General features: G+C 51.8%; 1 protein-coding gene across 2 annotated transcripts; it reads left to right on the forward strand.

Moving 5' to 3' along the window:
• The first annotated feature begins 4,470 nt into the window (after positions 1–4,470).
• HERPUD1 (homocysteine-inducible, endoplasmic reticulum stress-inducible, ubiquitin-like domain member 1) lies at positions 4,471–11,898 on the forward strand. 2 transcript variants are annotated; one of them, XM_014947569.1, is made up of 8 exons: positions 4,471–4,612; positions 6,222–6,299; positions 6,383–6,457; positions 7,569–7,690; positions 8,047–8,169; positions 8,757–9,104; positions 10,121–10,226; positions 10,860–11,898. In XM_014947569.1, the coding sequence occupies exons 1-8, from the start codon at positions 4,481–4,483 to the stop codon at positions 11,025–11,027; spliced, it is 1,152 nt and encodes a 383-aa protein (XP_014803055.1). In that variant the 5' UTR covers positions 4,471–4,480; the 3' UTR covers positions 11,028–11,898. The 2 variants fall into 2 exon arrangements, with proteins under 2 accessions (XP_014803055.1, XP_014803063.1); XM_014947577.1 differs by lacking the exon at positions 6,383–6,457.
• The last annotated feature ends 646 nt before the right edge of the window (positions 11,899–12,544 follow it).

Raw genomic sequence — 12,544 nt, forward strand, 5'->3', positions numbered from 1 at the left:
GACAACGTCGCCGTGGCAACGGGGGCGGGGCCGGGCCGGCGGGACTCCCCCCCCCCTCCCGCCCCGGTAACCCCGGGCATCCCGCCGCCACCGGGAACCCCGTCAGCGGCACAATTATGCCCGATTCGGGGAGACGTGGGGCCGGAGTCCCCACGAGTGTCACCGGTGGGAGCCTCCGCTGCTCCGGGGGTGTCCCGGCGCCGGTCCTGCCGCTCCCGCAGCCCCCCCACAGCCCCGGGGGTGTCCCTTCGGCAGGGGGCTGGCGGGGCACCGGGAGACCATTTCAGCCTGGCCTGTGACACCGGCCCCGCCGCCTATCCCCAGTTACACCCCCCTGCTGCCGGGGACCATCGGCGAGGGGAGGGCGGCTGGGCCGGGGGGGTGAGCGGCGGTACCGGGCGGTGGGACGGGTGAGCAGAAGGCGGGGAACTGCCGGAGGTCACAGAATCACAGAATCATCTAGGCTGGAGGAGACCCTCGGGATCATCGAGTCCAACCATCCACCCTACTCTAAAGTTCTCCCCTACACCATATCCCCCAACACCACATCACCGGTCAAAGGGCTGGTGTCGCTGCGCCCGAGGCAGAAGAACCTCTCCTCGGGTGCTGAGGGGCTGTGACGGCGGGGGACACCTTGGGGACACATCTCCGGGGACGAGTGGCTGTGTCCGGGCAGGGAGGAGTGACCCTGTCCCCGCACAGCTCCCACCCTGCTCCAGGGTCGCCAGCCCCACCGCCTCAACAAGGTCCACACCGGCCAAAGGGGCTGCGACAACCACGCCATGAAACGCTTCTTGGAGCCAGCCCCTAACCCAACGATATGCTCAGCCCCCCTGCATCAGGCCGTCTGCTGATCCTTGCCCTGTCCCGGCCCGTGGAGCTACTTTTGTGGCTGGAAAGCTGCCTGGAAGAAAGAGACCTGGGGGTTCTAGTTGACAAACGGCTGAATATGAGCCGGCAGTGTGCCCAGGTGGCCAAGAAAGCCAATGGCATTCTGGCTTGTATCAAAAATAGTGTGACCAGCAGAAGCAGGGAGGTGATTGTGCCCCTGTACTCAGCACTGGGAAGGCCACACCTCGAGTATTGTGTCCAGTTTTGGGCACCTCAATACAAGAGAGATATCGAGGTGCTGGAGCGAGTGCAGAGGAGGACAACGAAGCTGGTGAGGGGGCTGGAAAACAAATCATATGAAGAGCGGCTGAGGGAGTTGGGACTGTTTAGGATGAGGAAGAGGAGGCTGAGGGGAGACCTCATCACTCTCTACAACTACTTGAAAGGACACTGTAGAGAGGTTGGTGCTGGTCTCTTCTCACAAGGAATTAGTGACAGAACGAGAGGGAACGGCTTCAAGCTCCAACAGGGTAGGTTTAAACTGAACATTAGGAAGGAATTTTTCACCGAAAGAGTGATAGGGCATTGGAACAGGCTGCCCAGGGAGGGGGTGGAGTCACCATCCCTGGCTGTGTTTAAGGGCCGTTTAGATGCAGTGCTGAGGGACATGGTGTAGGGGATGACTTTGTAGAGTAGGGTAGATGGTTGGACTCGATGATCCCAGGGGTCTCTTCCAATCTAGACGATTCTATGATTCTATGATTCTTTGGACCACACGACGTTGCGTCAGACCCCAGCCCCACGGCAGCTCCACCACAGCTCCTGGCCGGCCCTTGCCCTGTGTCACTGCATTTGGGTGGGCACAGGTGGAGCGCGGGGCTGCGAGGCCACGGGACACCTCCTCACCTACCGGCAAATTCTCCGCTGGCTGCTCCTGCCATGCCGAGATCACCAGGCGGTGAAACCGGGCCCGACCGCACACCGAGCTGGAGACTCGGCAGCAACTTACCCCCATCCCAGGTGTTAGGGTTTGTTTTTTTTTTTAAACAGAGTAATTGTGCTGAGGTCAGAGAGATAATCCCGATTTACACCAGGGTTAATGTTTGCCCAGCTGACAAAAGAAGCTTGCAGCCCTTCATCTCTAATTTTGGTCAATCAGAGGTAATTGTTCAGCAGGATGGTGGGAGTGACGTGCTGGTCACGCCTTCTGTTTTGCACAGTGTCTCCAAATTGGCATCTACAGCGTGAGCCCTAAGCTCAGCAGACAGTATCGGGGCAGGTGTTTGTTTTGCCTTAGCTCCAGGAGCTCTGAATCAGCTTCGTGGACCAGAGCACGTGCTGCCAAATGTCCAGATGCATTTACTGACTTCAGATCCACCAGTTCTTGGCTGCTTCGGGTGAGGGCAGCAAGGACCTGGTTCTGCGGGGGTCTTAGTACCCCCTGGCTCAGAGGAGGGGGCTGAGGTTTGGCATCACAGGAACATTCAGGTTGGCAGCCACCTTGGGAGATCACTCCCCCAGCCCCTGCTCAGAGCCGGGTCCACAGGACATTGTCCAGCACATTCCCATGAGTGATGTTTTTCCCAGGAATGGCTGGGGCAGCAGATGGGCAGCTCTGGTGAGTTCTGTCCCTCTTGTCCCTGACAGGGGAGTGAAAAGCAGGAGTCTGAGCTCGAGGCAGGATCAGCGCTGTGACTGCAGCTCCACAGGCCAGCAATGGTGCAGGGAGTCCCAGCAAAACGCACACACAGAGCCCAAGAACCTGGTTGTTACCAGTATCTAAACAGCTTTACCCTGTCCCTGCCACCAACGGGAGCCCTCTGGGCACTCTGAGCAAAGGCTGCCACCAAGAGAATGGCAAAGAAAGTAATCTTAACCTTAATCAGGGGTATTGGCAACGACAGCCTTGGATGTGGTGCTTGTTTCTCCCTCCTTCACTGCCGTCAGGAGCTGGAAGACAGGGATCAGGGTCCCCACGGCTAAGGGAGAAGGGCAGACAGCTCTGCCAGCATCTCCTTGGCTCAGGAGGGACTGAGCTGTGGCTGGGGAGGGAAAGCCCACCTGAGCACTGAGCCTGTCGGGGAGAGCCGAAGGCAGGACGGGTGGGGAGCTCTGAAGTGAATCCTGCTGCTGCCCTGCTTGGAGTGGGGCGGGATGTGACACAGGAACAGGTTCCCGGCATTGTCCAGCCTCCCAAGGATGTGTCCTGGCAGCCACAGAAGGTCCATCGGACCAGACGTAGGTTCAGTTCATTTCTTTGTGATTTTATTTCGCCGGCTCCCGAGGCAGCGGTGCCCCGTGGCACAGCTCTTCCCCAGGAACCAGCGAGGTGACGCATCCTCGTGGCAGAACGTCTTTTCTGGTTGCAAAATCTGTTACTGGCTGCGAACTCATCCATGCCTTTGGGCAACAGGTCTGGCTGCCAAAGAATACTGAGCAGCTAATGAAACACGCAGAGTGAATACACAGTGCTGACAGATAGCACTGGCTCCTCACATTGCTGTGATAGTGTTTTAAAGCACGCTAAAAACCCCTCCTGGTGCGTCAGGATCACTGCCACTGGTTTCCCCGAGCCGGATCACATCTCAAAGGAAGATGAGTATGGGGAGAAGCACTCAGAAGCTGCTGTTCTACATTTTTAGGGGGTTGGTTTTTTGGTCAGTGATAATTTCTTGAACGATCACATTTCCCCACGTTATCCCCTGTGCACTCCTTTTGACTCCACATCAGAAGCATGTTGCGTCCTGTCCCCACAATGTCAGAAACAGACCCGCGGAGGTGGCTCTGCAGATCTGGTACGCTGGCCACATGCCAAGTGAAGGCGATGGCGTTTCACCCGGGCCAGGCTGTGGATCCAGTGCACATGTGGCCCCACAGGGAGCTGTGCTGTTCCTGCGGGCGATGGGGAAAGGGAAGCGTGACACCAGAGATCCCTAAAGCTGTCATTGCTGCTGAAGGTAACGTGTGGTGGGGCTTTGGCCCAAGGGTCCGCAGCGCCGAGTCCCGTCGCAGTGGGGCAGCCAGGCTGGAGCGGGCCAAAAGAGGGCTGGAGCAGGCTGGTGGGGGGCAGAACGGATGTGTGAAGGAGAAGCCCGCTTACGCGTCCGCTCTCCCTGCTCGGTGCCGGGCGCGGTGGGGCTGCGGCCTGGCGGGAGGGGGCGCTCAGCTCCCTCAGGCCCAGCGCGGCCCGGGGGACGTCGGGCGGCCACGGCAGCCCGGTGAGGCCGCCCCGCTCCCTGCGGGGCTCGCGGGCGGAACGGGCCCGGCCGCCACCGGCCGAGATGGAAGGAGGTCAGGGGCCTGGCGCCGGGGCGACAGCAGGACCATTCCCGCCGCCCCGCCATGGCCGCCGGCCCTTCACGGGCCCCGGCCCGGATCACGGTCGCCATGGTGACGTTACGACGGGCGCTGGAGTCCCGCCCCCTCAGCGGCACCGCCCAATCAGACCCTCCGCCTGCCGCGGAGACCTCCCCGTGGCGCCGCACGCGGGGCTCCGTCCCATTGGCCCACGTGGCGGCTCCCGCCCTCGCTCCCGCCGCAGCCAATCGGCTGAAGCCACCGCGGCCCTGCGGCAGGGCGGAGCTCGGCGGGCGCCTATAAAAGGGTGGGTGGAGGCAGCGGGTGCGTCTGACAGTGCTGTGTGTCCGCTATGGAGGGGCTGCTGTTGCTGCTCGTCCGCAGCCCCACGCAGCGGCACCCCGACCTCCGCCTCCGCGCCGCCCCCGCGTGGACCGTGCGCCGCCTCAAGGCCGAGCTGCGCCGTCTCGTCCCCGGGGCACCGGTGAGTGCACGGCCCCTTTAGCGGCCGCTGGAGGGGTGGAGCGGGGCGTCAGGCCGGGGCGCGGAGAGGGGGGGGAGCGGGGCGTCCCGCCGGGGGCCGCCTCCACCTCCACCCCCCGCGGGTGGTTGCATCAGCCGCCCGGCGGGCGGTGGGGCCGGCTCGGGGCTTGGCCGGGCTTCCCCTTCGGCCGTGGTTAAACATCACCGGCCCTCCGCGGGAGGGGCTGGCCGCCCTGCCCGGGGAACGCGGATGGGCCACCGCGCCGCCGGGGGTGGCGAGTAGGCTGAGGAGCCCTTGGGTTGTGTTTCGGAACCCCTTCCCCCCGGTCCGGCCACAGGGAGGTGAGCGGGTGTTCGGAGGTGTTTCCCTGCGGGACCGCAGCCGTGCGGGGCCCGGCACGGCGGGGGCTCGGTGGCCGCGATCCGGCTGGAGGGGCTCGGTGGCTCTCCGGGAGCCGGGCTGCAGAATTGCTGCGGGGCTGCTGTGGGGTGTAGCGGGTTGGTTTAATCCCCCCCAGCCCCGGCTGGCTCAGAGCCTGCTCCACAACCTCCGAGAACCAGAAACTTTTCACTGAATTTAACTGAATTTTTAGAGTTGGAAGGGACCATAGAGATCATCTAGTCCAACTCCCCTGCTAAAGCAGGGCCACCCAGAGCTTGTCAGAGCATGTCACTCAGGACTGCATCCAGGCTGGTCTTGAAAATCTCCAGAGAAGGGGACTCCACACCCTCCCTGGGCAGCCTGTTCCAGGGCTCCGTCGCCCTCACCGTGAAAAAGTTCTTCCTCATATTCAAGTGGAACCCTTTATGTTCCAACTGCGCCCATTGCCCCTTGTCCTCTCACTGGCAACTACTGAAAAGAGTCTGGTTCCCTCCTCCCTCAGCCTGCCCTTGAGATACTTGTAGGCATTAATAACATCTCCCCTCAGCCTTCTCTTCTCCAGACTAAAGAGTCCCAGCTCTTTCAGCCTCTCCTCATAAGGGAGATGCTCCAATCCTTGAATCATCTTTGTTGCCCTACGCTGGACTCTTTCCAGTAGTTCCCTGTCCCTCTTGAACTGGGGAGCCCAGAACTGGAGGCAGGATTCCAGTTGTGGCCTCACCAGTGCAGAGCAGAGGGCCAGAATGACCTCCCTTGACCTGCTGGCCACACTCTTCCCTATGCAGCCCAGGATTCCGTTGGCCCTCCTGGCTACAAGAGCACACTGTTTGCTCATTGTCATTTTGTTGTCCACCAGGACCCCCAGATCCTTTTCTTCGGAACTTGTCTCCAGCAGGTCCATGCCTAACCTGTATTGGTGCCTGACATTCTCCTTCCCCAGGTGCAGGATCCTGCACTTTTCCCTCATGAGGTTCTTCCTTGCCCAGTTCTCCAGCCTGTCCAGACTGTGAAAGAGACAGTGTGTTCTTTGCCGAAGGGGTGTTTTTAGCCTCCTGCTGATGTCAGCCTGGGTGATCTTGCACTTCGGTGTTCTCAGATCTCATTAGCTGAACTTGAGATGTGCACCTTAATGCGTGTCTCTCTCCATCCGCCTGCAAGTTGTGTCAGTTCACGTTTCAGGGTGCTTGGCGGGGAAAGTAATTCTATTGTTTGCTTTCTTTCTTCAAAGCCTGAAGAGGACCAAAAGCTGATTTATTCTGGGAAGCTCCTGCTTGATCATCAATATCTGAGAGAAATCCTGCCAAAGGTATAAGAAAATCTTTTATGCTGTGCTGAAATATGTCAAAAAAGTGATATTTTTTTTTTAATCCTTCTACCCTTATGTTTTAGCACGGGGAATTGCATGCTCTTCATTTGGTATACAATTTCAAGACTCCTGCAAGTGTGCAAGAAACCAGTGCAGAGGTACTTGGACTAAATTAACATGTTACTCTGAAACTTGGGGTTGTGACTGAAAACAGGAAGTATCAAATGGCTATTTTAAAGTTCACTGATACTGCAACTTTTTCCTACTGGTGCAATGGCAGTATTGCATTCTCACATTCCTAACCAAGTTATCACAAAGTGTTTGGATTAAGCTGATTTAAAAATTGGCTCTGTGGTTCATTAGTAAAGATTCTTGTGGCATCTGTTAAGAAATATCAAAACTATAATCCAGTTGTAACACGCTGCTCAGAGGATAAATGATTTCTGGTAAATTCAGTTTTATTAAATAGAATGTGACCTGTTGTGTCCCAGGCTTTTTCAGACAGAGGCTGTGCTTGTGGGCAGAAAACATTGTAGTTACAGAGTGGAAGTGGTTCTGGGGTGTGTGTGGGGAAGGAAGAAGGCTGTTAGCTGAAGACATTTTAACTGATCATTAATGACTCAGCCTGTAGAGAAGAAGCCAAAGATGAGCCTTAGTGCTTGGACTGAGTACTTGCTGGTGTTGAGTGCAAATGACCAAAACCAATTTTCACTTTGAAGTGGATGTGCTAATGTGTCTGGAGGTGCGTTTATATTGTCCATTATGGGCAATTTGAGCTTATCCTGTCTGTCTGGTGGTTGCTAGACACCAGTCAGCTTTGGTCTGGTGGTGTCTGTTGTATCACCACGCAACAGGTCTTGAATTCTCTTTACAGCAGCTCATGTGTGTGTGTACAGACTTACCATAGCTAAAAAGTCAAACTGTCTTGAGTACAGTTCCCTCTGTTTCTTCTGATTACATTTTTATAGCTAGATGGGACCTGGATGCATGCATAAAAATTAATAAAGGTGTAGATCTGGTGAAAGAGAAGAGTGACATCAAGTCACTTTTACATGCCAGTCACTTCTTAAGGGGCTCTAAAATACTGATAGAGGTTGTTGTGGCATGGTGCCCAAGAGCAGTATCACCTCTGTGGCAGTGCCAGAGGTATTGTGCAGGACAAAGTATATGAGCCATGTAGCAGTTATAAAATAAGAACCTGTTCAGTGTAGCATAACCTGCTTGTACGGTGTCCTGAATAACCCTTGTTAACTGCATTGCTGTCCCCAGGTGAAAGCTGATCAGCCAAAGTTACCGTCAGAAGCTAGTCAAGAACTGTCCACATCTTCCTCAAATGGTGAAAGACTGAGATGCCCTTCTGGTGGCCAGTCATCAGCAGAAGCCAGTAACAGGTAAATACAATTTTTACATAGGTCAATACTTTAAAGATTTTAGTGGCTTTATTGCATGCCAGCTCCTTATGCCACACATACTGTCCTAAGCCCATAGAACATGGACCAAAGGTGATGCTGTATATAAAAGCTTTAGTGGCTCTGGAAGAAGCTGAAGGAAAATGTACTGCTCTGTTAGTTGAAAATCTTCCCTTTATTCATGTGGGCAAAGAGATGTCTTTAATACTTCAGAAGGAAGAGTTAATTTTGCATTTGGATGTACAAAATGGCAGAAGCTATTTACATTTGTGCTGCAGTAAATGACTCCTGTAGTTTGTCCAGTATTTGCTAATGAATGTGTTTAAATTTTGACCAAGGCTGGAGACGACTTGGCATCCCTTCCAAAGTGTGGCTCCTGGCTTCTTTGCTTATACGACCTACAGCATGCTTCAGATGTCCTGGCTTCAACAGATTTATGCAAGACAGTATTACATGCAATAGTAAGTCTTCTGTCCAAAGCTACCAGTAGAAACGGGAATACAAGGAAATAGCTTCTTCCTCTCTTGATGGTGGTTGGAAGACTCTTCATAACTTATGCAGAATAGTGTAGGAATGTACCTCCAACTCTCATAGGGTGCTTGGTTTACTGTTCAGGCCGGTGGTTTTGAATCTTGCACTTTAAGTGCAAGGAGTCTGTAGAGTAACTGTAACCCTGCTGATGAGCCTTGGCTCTTCACCGTTTTTCTGTAGTGCTGTCTGGAAATCAGTGACCAAGGGAAAGCTGAGACTCGTAGAAGCCTTCTGGACTACCTTTAGATTGCTCTAAAGAATTTATTTGCTAGGTATTAAAATTATCCTTCCTGAAGTGGAAGATGTCTGGTTTGACTTGCTAAAGTCACTATGCAACTATTTCATGGGTAGAATTGGAACTTGTTTTTAACCCTTCTGTACCTTCTACACTTGATGCTTTCTACTTGTGTTTGATCTGCTCTCTACTATGTGTATATGTATGCAAATTTTCGGTGCCTGTTCAGTGTGAAAGGATTTGATTAAGCCTTATTCAGTACTTTGTGTTCTCTGGTTTCAGCTTGGCTTCAACTGCTGCACCTGCTAACCCCTCCCATGCACGGCGTTCTCAGGAGATACCAGTGGCCCCAGTGACACCCCCAGCTCCTCTCCCAGACCCATTTCCTGCACAAAATCAGCCTGGAAACCAGAATGCTGCTGCCCAGGGGAATGCAGTGGCCAACCAGAACTTGCGGATGAATGCCCAAGGGGGTCCCCTCATGGAGGAAGAGGAGGAGGGTGGCAATCGGGATTGGTTGGACTGGCTCTACTCAGCAACGCTGTTCTATGTTTTTGTCAACATTATCTACTTCTACTCCAGTGTCAGCAGATTCCTCCTGGTTATGGGTGGCACTGTGCTGATGTATCTGTAAGTGTGTGGTGTTAATATTTACTGTGGTATTGGGAAATGTTTCACTGAAGCACTGGGCTGTGGTCAGCTTTCTGGGAGTTGAGCTTCATATGACTGCAGTACCTGGAAAGGGTGAACCACTCTATCCTGGTGTAACTCAGTATTTAGGAAAAATATAAGTATAGGCTATGACTGCATTAAATGAAGAATGGGTAATAGTGGCTTTTGTACTTGTGCTACTGGTGTGGTTTGCTTTCTTCTTAGAAAATTACTTAAGTAGCTTTCAGTGTAAGGCCTCAGCAACATAGAGCGGACACGGGTTCAAGAGAGTAAAGGACAGTTGCTTGTTGGGGGAACAAGTTGTTTGAAGCCTGGGAGGAGGGTCTTGCACTTGCATTTAAGACATGGACCTACACAGGTTCTTCTACTGTGTTGCCTATGTGGAGAGCAAACCAAGCCAAACTGACTGCGGTGTCCTGGATTGCCTTTGAGCCTCTCTAAGGGGGAAAGCTTGGGATAAGTCTCAGGAGCACAATAAAGATAGTGGGCCCTCAGTTGATGTGCTCAAGGTGTCCTGTCTGAGAGGGATAATCTGTCCCCTCAAATTCTTGGATCACCAGTGAAACAAGTGATCCAAGTGGTGGGTCTAAGAGTTGAAACTGGATCAGCTCTCCTGACCTCTATGCAACCTTGGAAAGTAAAGGTTAATTGCTTCATTAAAACTCCTTAAATTTTATGATTGATAATTCTAAAGTGTAACTTTGTGCAGCTTATATTGTGGGTTATAAGGTGTGGGTGCTGTAGAGATAGACTTTCTAAGAAGGTCTATATGGCCTGTTATGTTTGGTAAGGTAATGCAGTTTCACATGTTCTTTGTTGTGCCCTTTATGGTGAGGGTCAGGGCAGAAAGGACCATTATGTGCTGAACTTGCTGCCCGCAGCTCAGAGCGGTCAGATGTTACTTGAACTGTGGTGGGGTAACAGGAAGGAGTGGGTTTTAACCAATACTAAAAAAAATCTGTTGGCTCCTCCAGGCACCATGTTGGATGGCTTCCTTTTAGACGGAGACCAGTTCAGCCCTTCCCAGGCAATGTTGCTCCTCAAGCAGCTATAAACCAGGACCAGAACAATAACTTACAGGTACTGTCTTGGTATGCTTTAAACCATCAGCAGGAAATGCTGTGAAGTTTTATTTTCAGTTTACTAATTAAATGTAGAAGCAAAAACTTTGTTCTTTAAACTTTCATCAGAAACTATCTTCTGTGGAGGAATAATTGCCACCCTCTTTGCAGCTAACTCCTCTGTTCTACAAACTCTCAGGCTGGATGTCATCTTCTAGGTGTTTCTGGCCTTTAGGATGCTGTGATGGAGAGTGGCCTGTCCCAGACTGAACAGGTTCTGTGTCTGAAGGCAGTGTTCAGAGTGACAGGATTTGAGGATATCAGCACTAGGAGTCTTGCATTTCCAGTTGATGCTCCTGGCTGATATCAGCAGAAGTCACTTAATTGTGAACACATATATTGTTTACCTGATCAGGTGCTTAATGTCTGTCCCAAACAGTGTTGGACATACCACAGGAGTTAACCAACACCACTGCACAGAGTGGTGCACTGCACAGAGAGTGCAGCTTGTTTTTTCAACTCTGTGGTTGTCTGGGGATAATTTTTATGTCTGACAGTGACATTTGGGTAACAAAACACGCTGTTGGACACCTGATTCCTCTAACTCATTTCTACAATAATCTCACTTTCCAAATACCCTTTATTTTGACAGGGGGAAAACGCACACAGAGCAGATGAATCTGAGGTACCTCCTGATGAGGGACAAGTTTCACAAGAACTGCAGCAGGCCAACCCCTCATTCATGAGCACAGCATGGGTTTTTTTCAAGACTTTCTTTTCATCCCTCCTTCCAGAAGGTCCCAGAGTGACTCACAACTGACTTGTCACCAGTCTACTTGTCCAACTGCAATGGGATTTAGTCTGCCTGAGTGCTTCAGGTGGCTTCAGGTGCCAACTCTGAACCAGGAGTGAAAGTGGATGGTGCTTCCTCTGGCTCTCACTGCCCAGGCAAATGAAGCTGCAAGAAGCCTTAAGTCATTACAGCCTGGAGACTGAGATGTTTGCCCTTGTTCCCAAGAACTCTGCTCTGTAGTGTTTATTAGGTACCCATGTAGAGACTCGACCTTGTAAACTTGTGCTCTAAATGCATGGGCTCTAAGCAGGTGTGCAAAAATGTTAGAGAAGCAAATTGCTTCTTTGCAATGTGATTCCTGTTGGAATGGTTCAAATGCTATTTAAATTACACTGAGTGTAGGATCTCAAAAAAAAAAAATTGCTAGATATGCATTAGCAGATTTTTAGGAAAGATCTATTGTTAAATTGCTTCAACAGTAGTTTAAATCTTCTGTCTGAAAATTTCCTATGAAGGATGTATGGTGCCATTTCCTTGTTGGACAAAGGGGAGAACTGTAAGACAGTGACCTCTTGATAAGCCATTACCTCAGTGGCATTGCAGGCTAAATTTCGTGTTGCCAAATTCAGGTAGTTTAAACTCAAGGCTTAATTTCCCCCCCTCCCCCCCCACCTAATCATGGGAGAAGAGTTAAATGTGTTCAGCTCTATCTAGCAAGAATTTATGCAAGATGTAAACCTCACTGCTTTTGGATGCAAAATTAAAGCAGTCTAATGTCTCTGTTCAACTTTGAATTCTCACTTGAGAGTAACTCTTATATTATTTCATTGTGTTCCCTTTAATTTCTGATACAATTAAGGGCTTTGATTGCAATAAAATTTGCAGGCATTTATATTCATACCTGTATGCACTGTTCAGCAATGGGAAAGTTGCCTGTGCAAAGCACAGGATGTGCTCTCAACTTGTTTTTATTGAAAAATCATGATAAACGCGTTGGGATATGAGGGGGAGAGATGCTCACAGAGCCTTTGCTCAGCTCCTTACCTGTGTTCCTCAGCAACCTGTATTTAAAGTGCCTTGAGAGCTTGTAGCTCACAGAGCTGCTGGCACAAAGGCTGTGGACATCTGGAGGCAGGTAATTCTGCAGGTGTTTGGAGAGCTGGGCATTTGATCCTTTGAGCTCAATGTGTGACTCCCGGTGGCTTTGCGGTGCATGATCTTGGCTCGGGGATTTATCTTGGCTTGAAATGTGCTGTGTGCAGGGACCGCAGCTGCTCTCAAAACTTGTAATGCTTTTCCTCTGTGCTACCTGCAGTTGGCAAATGTGTGTGTTTAGGAGTGTCTCGTCAGGGTGATCATGTGTGAGTTGATAGGAGCAGTTGCCACAGCCCTGTAATGCTTGATGTAGCTTCAGATCAGACTGAGGTTAGACATGGTTTGTTGGTGCTACCTGCAGCAGGGAGTTTAACATTAGTGATGCGTTTTCAGTTTCCTTACCAAGCCTCTTGCCAAGGAGTTTTTCTGCCACATCTTTAATTTGTGAG

Source organism: Calidris pugnax, unplaced genomic scaffold (genome assembly GCF_001431845.1).
Source record: "Calidris pugnax isolate Ruff unplaced genomic scaffold, ASM143184v1 scaffold30, whole genome shotgun sequence".
Lineage (NCBI taxonomy): Eukaryota > Metazoa > Chordata > Aves > Charadriiformes > Scolopacidae > Calidris > Calidris pugnax.

Excerpts from the sequence above, each read along its gene's own strand:
- HERPUD1 (XM_014947569.1), top strand. The coding sequence starts at position 4,481 with ATGGAGGGGCTGCTGTTGCTGCTCGTCCGCAGCCCCACGCAGCGGCAC. Across the intron at positions 4,613-6,221 it reads GTCTCGTCCCCGGGGCACCG|CCTGAAGAGGACCAAAAGCT; the intron begins GTGAGTGCACGG and ends CTTTCTTCAAAG. Across the intron at positions 10,227-10,859 it reads ACCAGAACAATAACTTACAG|GGGGAAAACGCACACAGAGC; the intron begins GTACTGTCTTGG and ends TTATTTTGACAG.